At 35.7% G+C, this 18,582-nt stretch overlaps 1 protein-coding gene across 1 annotated transcript in view; it reads right to left on the reverse strand.

Annotated features, from left to right (window-relative positions):
- Window positions 1-10,081, reverse strand: part of LOC139713822 (hephaestin-like protein) — a 33,442-nt gene extending 23,361 nt beyond the window's left edge. The window contains exons 1-2 of the mRNA XM_071625528.1: window positions 10,020-10,081; window positions 9,035-9,221 (exon numbers count right to left, since the gene is read on the reverse strand). Coding sequence (XP_071481629.1) covers window positions 9,035-9,204 — 170 coding nt within the window. The 5' untranslated portion in view covers window positions 9,205-9,221; window positions 10,020-10,081. The remainder of the gene's footprint in view (window positions 1-9,034; window positions 9,222-10,019) is intronic.
- Between the last annotated feature and the right edge of the window lie 8,501 nt (window positions 10,082-18,582).

The following is an 18,582-nucleotide window of genomic DNA, read 5'->3' on the forward strand; positions in this document are numbered from 1 at the left end:
ATAACATCTCCGATCAGATCATGGACCAGATTTCAACATAATATTTATCGTCTTAAAAGTATTTCTGGCATTTTCCCGAACCTTGAGATGCTGAATTTGGCATCTAAACTGTAACGACTGAAAAGCTGAAAACAAATATCTTGATAATTAGAAAATCGTACCTTTGTTTTTCGTTTTGTGATCATTTCCATCAAGTGTACGGCAACATGTCTCTTTTTCTTGGATTGTAAACGAAAAACAACTTCGTTATACAGCGAAGTTTGGGTGATATTCCAATGCTTCACCGCTCGTGTTATAAAGACAAGTGTAATTACGTAATGCACCTGTCTTTGCTACTGTTTATCAACAGTGTCTAGACGACCTGGCATTTTTTCCAGTGTCAAAAGAGGACCTATAAGGTCAAAATGCAAACGGACGCCACACCTGCGATAAACTTCACAATCGCCAAGCAAACACTCGTCTCGAAGCTTGCAAAATATCTCAGACTACAGCAGAAGATAAGGAGAGCTCATGATCAGCCAAGTTTGTTGGAGGCAAAAGACAAGTGCGCCTGCTGTTTGGGAATGTACCTTATGTCCCCCCCCCAAAAAAAAAATACTACGGTACCCTCCACAATGATAGCTTTAAAAATAGTGAATCAATCCAAATATAATTTCAGGGTATAAAACTATAACTCATTGCCCACATCTTACAGAAAACCCCATTCGATTTGCTTCAGTGGTCAAAGAGAAATGAGGAATTTTGTAGAGCATGTCAGAAATCTCTTCCCTCCAAGTTCTGTCTATTGTGTTCACACATGAATTTGCATTTCCAAGAGCATCCAAGTCCTAAACTTGGAAGAATCAAACTCATGACATTCTTTACGGCAATCCACATTTCTCCCTGACCGCTTAACTAAATTGAATGGGGTTTTCTGCAAAATAGACCTAAGATGTTATGTTTTAAGATTCTGAAGTAGCATTTAGGCGCTTTAATCATATTGGGTGTTATCAATGCGAAAGTGGATTGTATTTTTTGTTTTTTGGGACATACTGTACCGCGGATGAGGTTCAGTATTGGCTCGCTCCTCTGGCCATGATTTCGGCTGACTTGGCCATGCGTAAAGTAACTAAACTACATCACATGATTCAAGGATGCACGGCAAAGGGAAAGTGTTTTGTTGATGTGTTTGTTTGGAATAATTGCTCCAGATTGTAGCAAGCACTTGACGGAAGAATCAATAAACAAGATTCGTATTTTCTTTCATCTATATCAGAAAGCATGACATGCTATTATTGCGACAGATATGATATAATGAAGGAAAAAAAAAATGTTATCCTCTCAATGCTGCACGGAGAATTATTTCGTCAACACGAGATGTGCAAGTCCCTAAATATCAAAACTCATTTTCACCAGGTGATAATTATAGTACGGTATAACAGTAATGATTTGAAAGATATTAATTATAATCTATTACAAGTCAGAAGATGAAACGCGATGTCAAATGAACATAAATTTGTAAAGACTTTTGCCGTTAGGAGAAGACAAGTGTATACTAATACCTTTACCAGCTGTTCACCGAAACTCTCAATTTGCATTCATGTCGAAATACGGTCTTCGCATTAAGACTACACCTGACATCTAATGTTGCTTAAGTTTGGCGGTTGGTGAGTAATACGTAGTATGACATGTTATTAGGTGATCCGAGTATCCTTCGGATCACCTTCTGTATCTGTACGGATTCTTTCTTCTTCTTTGTTTCTTTATTTCTCCGCAAAAGTTGTGCAGAGGTTAGCTCAGAAAGTCCGCTGCCTATCAATTTCAAAATTATACCATGTATGCATCATGTCCAAAAGACGACAAATCTAATGTATCATTGTGATCAGTCGACCGTGACGTCACTATGACGTCATTATATGAAAACACATTCTCAATCATATCTCATTAATGGAATGGAATTTTTCAATGAAATTTACGTCACATATATTTCAAATTATGCGCATTCTACTCATGTTCTCAAAGTTCATATTTTCTCTTAAAACGTGCGCGTACGCGCGCGTTGAAATATTTGTATGCTCCAATCGAGCTCAAATTTTTTTTGCACACGTTTCAGACCATTTGGAGCATTTTTTGAAAAATTGAAAAAATCGGACGGACGCGTACGCGCGCGCGCATATACGCACGCACAGCTCATGTGCAATTGAAATTTCCAGTTTTTTCACTTTGATCGGATGTCTGAAATGTTAAGGAATATTTATACCAAGTTTCAAATCAATGCGACTCAATATGACGTCATGCGGGCCCGTCAAAGTTGAAATTCCGCGCGCGCGTCAATGGCGATATACAGTGCAACTATGCCAAAAAACTGCTAATTTTAAATTCGATTTTACTCGTCAGGATGGACGGTGACCCCCCATTTTCTTTACATATTTCAAAACCTGATGAGTTGTACATGTCATTTCATGGGGTGGCAATGCTGACAAAATGATTAAAAGATAGCAAATTTCTTAATAAAGTAAAAAAAGTAAATTTTCAAAATGACGTCATCAAATTTCAAGTTCATTCGAGCGTATCTCACTAGTCCTTTGTCAATTTTCACCCAGATTTCAGTATGTTGTAGCTTTTTTAATGTTCTTTCAAAAATAAAATACAAAAATTTTGATTGGATAACGGTATAACCTCGTAAAAATGGATTGAAAGTAACCTTGTCAAATTTGACCAGTTTACGTGTTATCTCTATGGGAGTGCAGTTTTTCTGGAAATGAAAATTGACATGACTATCTTTATCGAGCACTAGCTCACTTACCCTTCGGTAAATTTCTCCCAGATTTTGATATGTTGTAGCTGAGACTTTACGCTATCGTAAATGTGCACTTCGTTTTTTCATACGATGTCGGGATCACGTCAAAAATTTTGGTTGAAATTCAGGCTTATCTTCGATGTATTGAGATATTTCTTTCTTTCTGCAACTTTCTTTGCAATAACTCAAGAAAAACACGCCCTATTACTTCCATGTTTTGCACATGTTTGGTTCATGTCACGTACATTATTTCATAAAATAACAACTACTTGATCGGACACCATCTTGGGTATGTAAATTAGGGTCAAAGGTCATAAGTGTTTCATCCTGTATCTTAGTGAATACATGTCCTATCTTTCCCACATTTTGCAAACGCAAAGACCATGTTACAAGGATCATTTCACAAAATAACCACTTTTTACTCAGATGCCATCTTGTCTGTGCAAATTGAGGTCAAATGTCATATGTACTTCTTTTTGTATCCTCGTTATGACGTGTTATCTCTATGGGAGGGAATTTTTTTAAATGTGAAAATTGACATGATTGTCTTTATCGAGCACTAGCTCACTTACCCTTCGGTGAATTTCTCCCAGATTTTAATATGTTGTAGCTGAGACTTTGCGCTATCGTTAAATTTCATTTTGTTTTTTCATACGATGTCGGGATCACGATAAAAAACTTGGTTGAAATTAAAGCTTATCTTCTATGTATTGAGATATTTCTTTCTTTCTGCAACTTTCTTTGCAATAACTCAAGAAAAACACGCCCTATCACCTCCATATTCTGCACATGTTTAGTTCATGTCACGTACATTATTTCATAAAATAACAACTACTTGATCGGACAACATCTTTGGTATGTAAATTAGGGTCAAAGGTCATAAATGTTTCATCTTGTATCTTGGCGAATACCTGTCCTATCTTTCCCATATTTTGCACACGTATAGACGATGTCGCAAGAATCATTTCACAAAATAACCACTTTTTCCTCAGATGCCATCTTGGGAGTGTAAAGGTGGGTCAAAGGTCATATGTATTTGTTGTTGTATCTTCGTTATCTAGTGTATACGGAATTTGGTACCAAAGATGGCAGATATGACTCCCTTTTCTAAACGAGAATTCAAACATCACACGGCCAACGTGTTTAACAACAGACGAAACCTGTATGGTCATGCCTATTGCGATCAGGACTCGAATCATTGATGAAAAAAAAATCGGATCACCTTAATTTGTCAGTAATGACAAATTACAATCTCTAGTTTAGTCTTGGTGTGATCTTATTTTTATATCCCATATTACGTTACGTCCCATGTTACGTTATGCCCCATAATGTAGGCTACCCATCGCTGCCAAAAATGCCATGTGGTCTGTTGAGATGCATCTTCTCGTTACCATTGGTCATAATTTGTGAAAGGGATGGTACAGTTTTGGTGGAGATGAGAATTGGGTTTTTAACTTTTTACGAGATACCAAGAAAACACTTATGATATAGTACAGAGCATACCATTTTAGGAGGAATTCAAAGTTTATTTGATGAAAATCGGGTTTGGAATGATTGAAAAATCCAAAAACAAAGTAAAACAAAGCAATCGTAATAAAGTGTGGGTCCCACACTTTATTAGGTGATCCGAGTATCCTCTCGGATCACCTTCTGTTTCTGTACGGATTCTTTCTTCTTCTTCTTTTTCTTTATTTCTCCCCAAAAGTTGTGCAGAGGTTAGCTCAGAAAGTACATTGCCTATGAATGTCAAACTTATACCATATATGTATCGTGTCCCAAAGACGACAATCGAACTAAAATCAAAGTGATCAGTCAACCGTGACGTCAGTATGACGTCATTATATGAAAACACATTCTCAATCATATCTCATTAATGCAATGGAATTTTTCAATGAAATTTACGTCACATATATTTCAAGTTAAGCGCATTCTACTCATATTCTCAAATTTCATCTATACCTTAAAACGTGCGCGTACGCGCGCGTTGAAATATTTGTATCCTCAAATCGAGCTCAAAATTTTTTTGCACACGTTTCAGACCATTTGGAGCATTTTTTGAAAAATTGAAAAAATTGGACGGACGCGTACGCGCACGCGCATATACGTACGCACAGCTCATATGCAATAGAAATTTACCGTTTTTTCACTTTAATCGGATGTCTGAAATGTCAAGAAATATTTCTACAAAGTTTCAAATCGATCCGACTCAATATGACGTCATACGGGCCCGTCAAAGTTGAAATTCCGCGCGCGCGTCAATGGCGATATACAGTGCAACTATGCCAAAAAACCGCCAATTTTAAATCCGATTTTACTCGTCAGGATGGACGGTGACCTCCTATTTTCTTTACATATTTTGAAAGCTGATGAGTTGTACATGTCATTTCATTGGTTTGCGATACTGAAAAAATGATTAAAAGATAAATTTCTTAATAAAGTAAAACAAGGAAATTTTCAAAATGACGTCATCAAATTTCAAGTTTATTCGAGCGTATTTCACTAATCCTTTGCCAATTTTTACCCAGATTTCAGTATGTTGTAGCTTATTAAATGTTCTTTCATTAATGTATAACAACATTTTGATTGGATGACGGCATCACCTCGTAAAAAGTGATTGAAAGTAATCTTGTCAAATTTTACCAGTTTACGTATTATCTCTATGGGAGTGCAGTTTTCCTGGAAATGAAAATTGACATGACTATCTTTATCGAGCACTAGCTCACTTATGCTTCGGTGAATTTCTCCCAGATCTGAATATGTTGTAGCTGAGACTATGGGCTATCGCTGATGTGCCCTTTGTTTTTTCATACGATGTCGGGATGACGTCCAAAAACTTGGTTAAAATTAAAGCCTATCTTCGATGTATTTTCATATTCGTTTCTCTTTGCAACTTTCTTTGCAATAACTCAAGAAAAACCAGCCCTCTCAGCCCAATATTTTGCACATGTTTAGTTCATGTCACGTACATTATTTCATAAAATAACAACTACTTGATCGGACGCCATCTTGGGTATGTAAATTAGGGTCAAAGGTCATAAATGTATCATCCTGTATCTTGGTGAATACATGTCCTATCTTTCCCATATTTTGCACACGTAAAGACCATGTTACAAGAATCATTTCACAAAATGAAAACTTTTTGCTCAGACGCCATCTTGTCTGTGCAAAGTGGGGTCAAAGGTCAAATATACTTCATTGTGTATCGTTAAGTGTATACGGAATTGTGTACCATAGATGGCAGGTCTGACTCCCATTCTACATGAGAATCCAAACATTACACGGCCAATGTCCACTAAACACAGCTGAAACCGGTATGGTCATGCTTATTGGGATCAGGAGACTCAAATCATTGATTTCCGAACAGATCGGATCACCTAATTTGTCCGTGTTGACAAATTCCGGGTCTAGTTAGAATTGCTCTTTTTTGGATATCTCAGCCATTTCAAAACCAATTTTCATCAAATAAAGGTTGAATTCCTCATGGAATCACATGCTCTTTCATATTTCATGAGAGGTTTGTCATTATCTCACCAAAAAATGTAAGAAACCTGAAATTAGGTCTCAACCAATACTATATGATCCCTTTAAGGAAAGTGAGTCGAGTACTAGGCATACTGGACAAGGATTGCAAAGTGCTTTGCAGATCATACATGGAATTCAGAATGTAAAAAGTGTCGTGGAAAAATCTCTCACGCAAGGGCAAAGAAAAAAGAAAAAGAGACGAAGAAGACCAATGACGACTTTTCTACTGAAGACATCGAGGAATACACATCTCACAGGGCAACATGCTTGATTACAAATGGGGCAAGTCGGCGTTAAGTCATTCATGTCATACATGGCATAGTTGCTCAGCGCAAATTTGTGCCAACTGACTTGACTATGACAATAATGAACGTGTCATAATATGTACAATGATAATATCGTTGTACATCAAATGTATCAAAAATAATGAACATATTATGTTCATTTTTTTGATACATTTGATATCCCATATAGTACTCGCATATATATATATATATATATACATATATATATACATATGTATATGTGTATTATATCTATGTATGTTTACATAAGGCTAAAGATGAGAGAAGAAAAAGAGATAAGGGATGGGGCAAGAATAACAAGAACGAGAAAAAAAAAGAAAATTCAAGACTCGACAAAATACTTGGACAGAGATATTACATTTTGTGTTGTGAATGAGGGGGTGAAAATGACACACAATAATATTATAGATAAACATCAAGTTTGTGTATGGGTGTGTTGGTGTGTTTGTGAGTGTGTGTGTGTGTGTGTGTGTGTGTGTGTGTGTACGTGTGTTATGACAGAGTAATTTCTGCGTCCCAATGATTTTTGTTCTTTTTTTGTATTGTTTATTGACGACTGATGTACTGATATAACAATATAAAGAACAAAATTGTCTTGTTCCCAAGGATCTCTGTGTACTGAGTTTCACTGTCCTGCACGCCTGTATACATGCATGTTTGAACGAGAAGTGAGGAGACTCCCTCGCTCCAGGGGTCGAGTCAGGCCTACTTCCGGCTTGAAACAGGTGTTTGCCAACATCGAATCAAGGCGCAGGAAGACATCGCATCAATGTGACACAACGCTGCCATGCCAAGGGATATGTTCCCAGGCTCTACACTGTGTCAATATGGCACATCTTAAAGGATGATCATCATACGCATCAACCTTTAAAATCACGTAAAAGAAGATACCCTTCAGTCACTTTACGAAGAATTGAGAAAATAAATTATGTATGCATTCACTTGGTGTTATGTTTTTGTCGGTATACTGTAAATGAATGATAACAGGAAGGAAAAACGCGAAAACTAGGCATTTCTTTATCATATTTTATCCGAGATAACAAAACATCTTGGCATTCTCACCATACAATGATCTTTGTTTTATGTGGGATTGCGTGAGACATAGACAGAGATGAACAATGAGGGGAATAGAGATCGTGTGTATCGCCTGTATCTGGCGTTACTCTCTGACCTTAACACGATATCGCCATGCGGGTACTATAACTGCATGGTATGCTGAAGATGATATCAGATATAGAGTGACATTGTCAAAATATATATTACGCTTGCTAAACAGGGCTTTTTTTTTATCAGAGCATTTTCACTTAAAGTAACACCAAGTTCTAAAGGTATTTTTTACCCTTGGGAGCAGTGACTTTAAAATGTTCGAGATATCATATTTCATGCATAAATTATGTATAGTTCAACTGTATCACGTATCTTATAAAAATTTTGCAAAAAAAAAGAAACCCGAAGATATCAGAAGATATCATTGTTTTTCTCAATAAACCCTAACTGTAGACGGTTTAATGTAAAAACATTTTTATTATAATTATTGTTCACATTTTGTACATTAAACAATACTTAATATAGATTATATTGATTCAAAATTTTAGATTTGTTGTTTTGGTCCATGACTCACATTTTATAAGTATTTTAAAGCATTAAAGCGAGTTTTTTGTTTCCTCTGCAAATGGTAAATAAGGCCTCCAAATACGCCTATATTGCTTTTGCCTTGTTTCGCAAGTTTTGGGGATGATGGCGACTAACGATTGGAATTCTGTGAATGTGCGCTGAAGTCCTTCATTGCGGTATCTATTTTCAATGTGGGGTTGCAATTCTGTTTATATGTTTTAGGTATTTTCACATGCATCTGTAATTCAAGAATAATTCACCTATTTTGGAATCTTTCACGGATCATCTAAAAAAATAACAAAGAAAATGAATATAAAATTTCCCAAAAAGAAAAGTAAACTTGCCTCTCACTTAAAAAAATTGAGGTTCGAAATTCAAACTGAAACTCTATGATGAACTTACTGGGTATTTTGGTCACATTTGATATGTAAAATCTAATGTATTCATTTTGTAACGCTGAATGATTTTTTTCCCTTTATTCCGTGATTATGCAATTTACTGGATTTTTATTCCTTGCTGTAAATACCATTTTTTCTGACCAATAAATCATATACTATGATAAATGATATATTATGATATATAATATTATATCATATTATATTATATTATATCATATTATATTAGATTGTATTATATCATATTATATCATATTATTTCATATCATATTATATTATATTATATTATATTATATTATATTATATTATATTATATTGTATTATATTATATTACATTACATCATATTGTATAATGTTTTAAAATATTTTTATATGTTACATCCTATGGGAAAATAATGCAAGGATGTAGGTCTACTTACGAATTGGGCGGAAAGCTCTGGCCAGTGATGTTATCAATGCCACTTGGCACGTAGTCCCAAGTTTCCTCCACAGCCGCTATGTAGTACACGCGATTGGCTGCGCAGGCGCATCCGATCAAGCAGCCAATCACTGCCACTAGGAGGAGCATGCGCAGAGCACGATCCATCATGTTGGATTTCACACGACCTATTCCATGAAAGAGAAAGAGAGGTTGAACGTAAGTAATTAAAGTTTAGATTGAAGTTCTTCGGATTTTGTACCAAAATCGAATCAGAAAATCCAAACCAGGATATAAATATTGAAGGGAGTAACAAAAAAGATCCCATAATCTTGATATGCACGCTTTCAGGATTACACCACGAACTTATCGTTGAATTCATTTGTGTGTGTGTGTGTGTGTGTGTGTGTGTGTGTGTGTGTGAGGGAACTGTGGTGGTCTACCATTACCACTGTACTCTTCACAGTGACTGAATGTATTTTTAACCGACCGTGGCAGGACTGCGATGTAGAAAAGAAAGTATACTTCCCTTCTTTTCAAAGCTTTAATTGTGTGTTATTCATTACCTTTCGTAGTTTGTGTAAGGTTTCTACTCAGAAAGAAAATAGAATGTGAAAATGAATTGAGAACTAATACAGTGCCAAGAAGCGCTTTCTTTTACAACAAACGTAGTTTCAATAAGCATAAGGAAATGGGTTTCAAATGATGTCAATTCTCGGGTCACGCCTTATCATAGGAGCTTGTGGTCGTAACTATGTAGAAGTGAAGAGGCCTAATAAGAGAAAAAAATTCGGGACGTTTGTGTTCAGTAATGATTTAAATTCATCCATTTCAAAGCAGTAAAAAAAAGAAATACAACAGAGTATTGTATTCCTCGGACTTTGCAGTTTTTTATGCTTCTTTCACTATTAAATACAAAAGCAGGAAACGTGCTGAAAAATAAAACCCAACAATATGTATTGCCAAATAAACGATGGATATCTTACGTTACTTGGGTTGAACAGTTGTTTGTTTCCACTTTTGGTAGCCTTAATTCCGTATGAAATCATCCGTGTTCGGTAGCCCACATGAAAGGAAAGAGAACAAAGGTTTAAGAAGGTCAAAGGTGATGCGATTGGAATAAGAAATCGGGAAGGAGGATAGGATAAGCATTTGATGCCTATTGTTTGCTTATTTGTTCGTTTGTTTGCTTGCGTGTTTGTTGGTTGGTTGGTTGGTTGGTTGGTTGGTTGGATGGTTGGTTGGTGGTTGATTGGTTGGTTGATTGGTTGATTGGTTGGTTTGTTGGTTTGTTGGTTGGTTGATTGGTTGGTTTGTTTGTTGGTTGGTTAGTTGATTGGTTGGTTAGTTGGTTGGTTTGTTGGTTGGTTGGTTGGTTTGTTTGTTGGTTTGTTGGTTGGTTGATTGGTTGGTTTGTTGGTTGGTTAGTTGGTTGGTTGGTTGGTTTGTTTGTTGGTTGGTTGGTTGGTTGGTTGGTTGGTTGGTTGGTTAATTGGTTGGTTTGTTGGTTTGTTGGTTGGTTGATTGGTTGGTTTGTTGGTTGGTTTAGTTGGTTGGTTGGTTGGTTTGTTTGTTTGTTGGTTGGTTGGTTGGTTGGTTGGTTGGTTGGTTGGTTGGTTGGTTTTGCTGGTAGCTTTAATTTTTTTTTTTGATTATCTTTCTTGATAAATAACCTGTCCCCACCACTATGGATCACAGTAAAACTTTAAACCTTGAAACTAATATTGATGATTCCGGAAAATTGTCAGGTCAAGTGACTATAAGATGTTTCTGTCGCTTCAAATAACTTAATCCATTTCATGAGAGAATGTTTGCCATTACCTTTTGTCCTCGATAGACCAAAACATGAGCATCCGGGTTAATTGGCTAAGAGAAGGGTATTGATTTCCTTTACAAAATCGTCAAAGAATTGATTAAGATTCGCCTTTGTGGAGCTGTTGTGCTTCACGGGGATATGCGTATATGGGACTGTGGGTCCTGTAGTCCATGATTAGACTCAGTACTTGCATATATGAATAGAATTTTAAAGCAACTAGAAAACAAAAACAAAACAAAACAAAACAAATAACAACAATAAAAAACGCCTTCATACTTTCTTAACCTACTCCGTCCCAACAATTTCCTCTCAAGGTATATGTCACCTGGAACTTTTTTGATAACTTTCTTCTCTTTCTCTTGATGATATTATTACCGTCTTTGCCAATAGGGTAGAATAATAAGATTAATAGTCCTTTACCCTTTAGTATTACTCGTCGTTGTAGTTCTGATTTTCTTTAAAAGCCACATAAAAATCCAACTCAAATTAAAGGCCAATTTACTATTTGCAGATGAAACAGGAATCCAGAATTAGTACTTTAAAATAGTTTTAAAATGTGAGATATAGGGATAAAACAAACACTGTAAAAAAATTTGAATCGATAAAATCGATGTTGAGTATTGAACAATAGTTACAATAAAAATGTTTCCAGTCTAAACCGTCTACATGAGTATGATTATGGTTTATCGAGAAAAATACGGATAGCTCCTTGTATTTTCGGCTTTATCGCGAAAAATTGTGTAATGATAGGGTGTTTTGTGGTACAACAGACCTAATCTCGAAAAAATATTTTAATCACTGTTCCCAAAGGTAAACAGAACCTTGAAGGATTATCTTTTAAATATATCACGAAAGATGCGGTAAATAAGAAGGGAGAGAATACTACAACAGGATACTACTGTAAAATACGTCTTGAAAGCAATACACAGGTATCTTATTTTCATTGCAGTTCTTCAGGAGGCTTCTTTTGGGAAGATTGGGTTGGGTGTTTTAGTTTCCTGTTCGAGCTTCTGTAACCTGATGACATAAAACTGGTCATACTTGACACAGAAAATATAAAATCAATCAATACTGAATTACAGAGTGAGAGAAAGACAAAGAGAGAGAGAGAGAGAGAGAGAGAGAGAGAGAGAGAGAACCCGGAGGTTGTCATGTTGTCTGCCACAACATGACTGTCTCAATATTTCTCTGGTCATAATAATTATAATAGACATTATAGACGCGTCAAATAGTCCTTGAAAGAAACTACTATTGCCCACTTCAGTCTATAGCCAAGGATAATCATTGGCGGCAATTATGTATAGATAGGTCGGAGCAGGCAGATATAGACAAGGTCAATGAGCTATTCCATACGTCAATCACATTTATCGCCAGACAGTATTTCAAAAGCCAGTCCTTTTTAGGGCAGATATCATGATGAAAAGTCAAAACAACTGACACTTAATCCTACATGAAGGGGAAAAAGCCCCCAATGATATTGAAGAAACAACTACAATAGCAGAAGGAAAATCATTGATTGAAAAGTTGTCTAGAAAGCTTTGATACGGGTATGATTTTCACTACATATTAGCCCCAACTGATGTCGAGGAGGTCAAGGGAGATATTGACGCATGTCTCGATGTAAAATAGAGCCACTTGAGTATCTTTATTGGTTGTTTGTTTGTTAGAAGTGAAGTTGATCGATTTGTGGAACGTAAGCTATTTTCGAAACAACAAGACCCCGTCACTTGTATCAATAGAGTATACATAATACGTTCATTGCAGCATCTTTACTTCCATCTTTGTTGGCATCGGTGAAAGAAAGTATTCTCCTCAAATCTCTTTTTTTCTTTTCATTTTATTTTGTCACGGCACTGGGCTCAGCCTGATGTTTGTTTGTTTGTTTGTTTGTTTGTTTGTTTGTTTGTTTGTTTGTTTGTTTTTTCTTTCCAGTCCCTGAATTTAAAAAAAAAAAATCTTACTCATAGAACACAATAAGATTACTTAACTGAAATGCACGTTTTTATACATGCAATAAACTGAATCCTACACATAGATTATTCTATACAACGTAAGGTTGTAACAAAGAGCAAAGAAGAAGAAAAATAACGAACAAACAAACAAAATTACAGTATGTAGACTGAGATCACCTAGTAGAGACTAATCACCCCTACCCCATTCACGTATAAAAAATGATAAACAAATTTCTAAATGAAACTAATCAATGTAATGTTATTTATACCTAGATCTCACCTAAAAGCATTCCATCCAGCCCTTTAACCTCATTTTGTTAACTCATTCCAAAGTCTTAGCCCCTTATATTAGTCAAATTCTTTTCTTCAACTCTGTGTAAACTTTTGGTCGTCAAAGTCAATATTTGAATAAAGTCATTTTTCCTCTTTCGCAATAGCCGGAAGCATAGCCTCCTCACGTGTCATTTATAGGGAAGCACATGTCGCAAACTTTCCAATTCTGAAAACGAAAGTTTTACAGCTTCCGGGAGAGATAACTTCGTGCAGAAATGATTGAACACTTATGGGTTCAACGTTCGTGATAAATGCATGTAATTGTTGCTTGGAAACAAAAGAGTATAAAACTGTTAAGTTTTACTAACAGTTCTTCTTTATGTTGTATAGTACCCGAGTATTCAAAAATTGAAGATTTCCGTAAATCATTATCTGGCCACATACTCTCTAAAAAAAATCGAGTGAAAATTTTCACTCTAAAAAGAGTGAATACAAAAAAGAGTGAATTTTGAGTGAAATTGGAGTGAATTTTGAGTGAAAATGTTCATTTTCACTCATTTTAGAGTGACGTCAGGGATCACTCCAAAATCTTCGAGTGATCCCTGACGTCACTCCAAAATGAGTGAAAATGAGCATTTTCACTCAAAATTCACTCCAATTTCACTCAAAATTCACTCTTTTTTGTATTCACTCTTTTTAGAGTGAAAATTTTCACTCGATTTTTTTTAGAGAGTAGGTCCTGGAATCCCACGGACAAGATGATAAACAGTCGTCTGTTATTTCCGTCATATTTTAAAGGGTTCTGTGTCTTGTAAATCCCAACGTTATTATTCTTTTTTGACGAAATCTGCCTTTTCGTTACGTGTCCTTAGAGTGAAAATTTTGAAGAAAATTGTTTACGTAGAGCTTTTATCTTAAACTGTTGAGAATTGAAATTCAAAATGTATGACTTAAATTGAATAACAACAACAGAGGGTCGAACAGCAGAGGTAACCAGCTTAATTTTCACAGGCAAGTGTTTGTTCGTTGGAAAACTGATTTGTGATTTCATGCAGCTGTCAAACAAAGACTAACTGTTGGAAGAAAAGTGGTAAGGACTGAAAGGAGCTCGCACCCTCAGTACACACATATTCGGGTTATTCTCTTCTTTTTTATATGATAAAACTTTGGTTTAATTTCCCAAGCAATAGAAAAACCCAACCACCACTACGTATACAGAACTACATATTTCGCTATAAACACTGGTTGATTTATGTTAGATCTACGCACTTAATTTCACAAGACTTAATAGAGCTGACATCAACATCATTATGATACCATACGCGTAATTAAAGTGTCAAGCCCATAAAATCACGATTATAAGGAAATTTGCTAGCACTAACAGCTCCTTTAGCAAGCACAACTAACACCATAACGAAAGTATCACGAGGGGAAATAAGATATGTGCTTTCTTTTAATAAAGTATGATATTGCTGGTACTGTCCGTGTTTCAAATGCAGAGAATGAGCTGTGACAGTAGGGAGCTTTAGATTTTGACGCGCGGACGTTTGAGACGACGAGTGCACTGGACGTTCTCCCTCTCCCCTGCGTCGCGTTGAAAAGTAGCTTTACGCTGGGACGCGAAGTATAAAGAATAAGATCGATCGGTGCATGAAGTAGTTCTCCACGTTGCAAACTGTGCGGACGTAAAAATAGCCCAGTAGCGTAGTGAAAAACTCAGGCGACGCAAACTAAAAATAGATCGACTTGACACGCGCTTCTGCGCACGATCAGAACATGTTTTCCCCCTCTGAACGTCCGCGCGTCGAAAATCTTAAGCTCCCTAATGAGATGCTCGGGAGAACGTAAAGCTATAGAGCATTTTGCTTGTATTTCAAACTGGAGCACAATTTTAAAGCCGCGATGAATAGTTTCGGTTGAGATGGCGCTTCAGATGTTTAACGGTTTTCAGTGATGATTCCATGAGATAATGAGAAACCTCTTATAAAATGTGAAAAAGAATAAAATTCGTAGAGAATTCAAAGGTGAATGAATTCAATATTCAAAAAGATGACATTGGTTTTGAAATGACTGAGATATCCAAAACAAAGCGATCCTGATAAGAGGTGGGACCTGCCTTTGTAAAGATCGTTTTGTTTTATTTTGTTTTTGCATGTTTTCATCAAATAAACTATGAACTCCTCTGAAAATTAGTTTGTACTTTAACATCTTTTTGATAAAGCGATTTCCAAGTATCTTGCGAAAAGTTTAAAGCTGAATCTCGTGTTTTTATTCCATTCATTCATTCATAAATGACTGACATGAAGAAATGCGCACCCAGTATTTACTGATACGGTTCAACCATCTGCACAGTATACTCTGGTCAGATTCTGCAAGGCAGAGTACAACGATAACACCAGAAACAAGACCTGCAACAAAACAACAACAACAACAACAATAACAACAACAATAACAAGAATCTATATGTACGGAACCCAGATAATGGGGCCGGATGTGTGTGTCAAAGACCTCGTAATTCGATTACACGACTGGTCATTGTTTCAGGTCATAACTGGCTTTAGGAGTTACTGCACCGAGTGCGTCATCATCAATGGTGCAGCAATGTAAAACATAAATTATAGCACATCTTGTATACACGCCCTTCTCATGGAATCTTCGAGCCATGTGAAGACAATTAGACAGGTGTCGTATCAAAGCCTGTATATCGTTTGTGATTGTGTGTTTGGGGATGTGTGTGTGTTTGTCTCGTATGTCTTTGTACGATGCGTGGACTGTGTACGTAACAGCAACATTTGACTCCTTTTCTTTTTACGTGCAAACACACACTCAAACTCAAAATTTCCATCATATAAATCATTTCCAAAAACAGTCCGTCGAACAAGAAATGATGTCTAAAACAGTAAAACAAACACACACACACACACACACACACACACACACACACATACCCACATGCATACGGTCCTTAAACTTTGATCTGATATTAATGAACTTTGTATTAAAGGTTTCCTTAGAAATATCACAACTGATTTGGGCAACTGATAGCTGTGATAAGAAGACTGCAGCGATTTAATGATATACAGAAAATATAAAGAGAATTTAACATATTACTTTTGTTTTCCTAGCATTATGAAAGAACACTGACTCCCCTCTTGCAGAAATGGGAGGGGGCAATAGTATTCTCAGAAAACTTTAAATTCCATTAGCATATTTCTAACAGAACTATATAACTTGAGATACTCCATCTAAGTGGAAACGTCCTTTTTTATTTGGTTGACTTTACGAAGAAGAGCAAAGAGCAGGAAAGTTTCATTATACTTGATATAAATATCAAGAATTTAAAAAATCGTAAAAATTGAAGGGAAATTTACTTCAAATACACATTTGGGTTTGGAGAATGCAGTTCAATGTCAACACTTTATAGTGAATAAATAAATAGGCTACAGTGGATTTAGAAACCATGATACTTCCAGAAGAGGACCTCCAGATGATTTTTAGGCTTTTGCATTTAAGCATTAATTTACAGATTGGTTATTTTGGTACAGAGTTTCAGAATTTATAGTGACTGGAAGGAGGGACAAGAATGTTTTAAAATTCTTAACCAATCACAATGAACGATGATAATAACAGAGCAGCTTCACACGAGAATACATGATTGTGTGCTCAAATAAGCAGAACAAAAGAAGAAAACATGAATAAATTCTCTAAAGGAGAACTTGTTAAGCAGGTGGTATTGTAATGGAATCACAGGCCGCTACATTACTGGAATATGTTGGCTTCCTATATTCTCATCCTTGTTAAATGTATCATGTAATGATATATCATGTAATGATTTTTTTTTTCAGAGTATTGATTTTTCTGCTTCACAAATCTATACACGGAACTATAGGTTTACGCATGTACTACATGATGTGAAATTTTCTTAATTGTCTGGATGCCCTTTTAACTAGCATTTCAAAAAAAGAAATGCCAACCCTGTTAGTCTTGTGGTGAATTAAAACAGAATGTAAAACTCATAGACCAAGCAAGAGTACAAAAGTGATCTAAATCAATAACTAGCATCATCAATGAACTTTTTTAACCGATGTATGTGTAAGGGCCCCGTTTCATCAAAAGATAAGATAGATTATAAATTTCCTTGCCGCACAGGCTGTCATTGACTTGTGATAGATATCATCTATATAATCGATTATAACTCTTCATAAAATAGGGCCAATTACACACAAAACAACACATTGTGTCAAACTTAGCTAGCTTTGGACTTATAGTCCCATGCACTTCTGCAGGGGTGTGGTAGTGGGCAATGGGTGTTTATCAGTGTTAACTAGTGTTTATCAATGTTCATGAGTAATTTCCGGCATATTCAAGTCAAAGTAGATAGATATCTGGAGCTTCTGTGAGTTTGATGTCACAGGCATTGAGATAAGTGCTTTAGGGGACTATGAGCTAGTATGTTTTAGTGGTTTTCTGCGGATATTTCGATTTATTAGTTGATAAGAGAGGGAATGGCGTGAAATACAAAATGCATCCCTATCCGTTGAAGTACTTTGAGGCAAGAAAAATTGGACACTTTATAATTCAACACTATAGTATTGGCTGGGAATGGTGCGGACTTTACAGGAAAAAATTTCCTGGTGTTTTAAACTTAATGACACTTCACCACTGCACGGTGAAACTCATTACCATTTTCTGATGATTAAACTTGTAGGCTTTATGACAATCAGGAAGATATGAGACACATTATAGAAGTTTCCATCTCTCTATTACTACTCTCATTGTCATTATTATTATCATTATCATATTTTGAGAGAAAGTGAAAAAAAGATAGATGTTGCTAGGAAGCGCTGCATTTTCCTGGTCCTTTTTTCTTTTGTTAGTCGCTTTATTTCCATCAAACGATTGCGAATTTGGCATTTTCTTACTTTATATTTTCAAATTGATATGTTTTTGATTTTCTAATTTAGTCAACTTTTTTCCCATTTAATTTCTTTTGTTAATTTACGTTTTTAATGCTCTATTTTCCAATATTTTGCGAGTCTTCGTAAGCATAAGGAATTTTACGCAGAGGTAGAGAAATCAACCAGTGATTATATCGCTCCTTCTTAACATTCCCTCTAAAAATATCTTAAAATGCTGTGACCATATTGTCCATAAACGCGGTGACGAATAGTCTAAAAGAGCTAAATCCAACTCTTCCTCTTGATTTCATTCATTCATTTTCATTTCCAAAAAGAACATAAGTACAATATACCATTCATATATATATATATATATATATATATATATAATATATATATACACCTGTATATATATGTACATTTGTATTCATAATACACATATAAACACATATATTCAGAATCAAAATAGCTATGTACTATAGGAAAATATTTGAATGAAGGATTTCATCGGTATTAAAGCGTAATAGAACTCAAGTGCATCTTCCATACATTGAGAATTTCTGCACAGCCTTTAATTTCCTTTTTTTTCCTTTTCTGTATTTTTCCAATC

Source organism: Diadema antillarum, unplaced genomic scaffold, assembly GCF_040938485.1.
Source record: "Diadema antillarum isolate AM-2024a unplaced genomic scaffold, OU_Dant_1.0 seq00002072_RagTag, whole genome shotgun sequence".
In the NCBI taxonomy this organism is placed as follows: Eukaryota; Metazoa; Echinodermata; class Echinoidea; order Diadematoida; family Diadematidae; genus Diadema; species Diadema antillarum.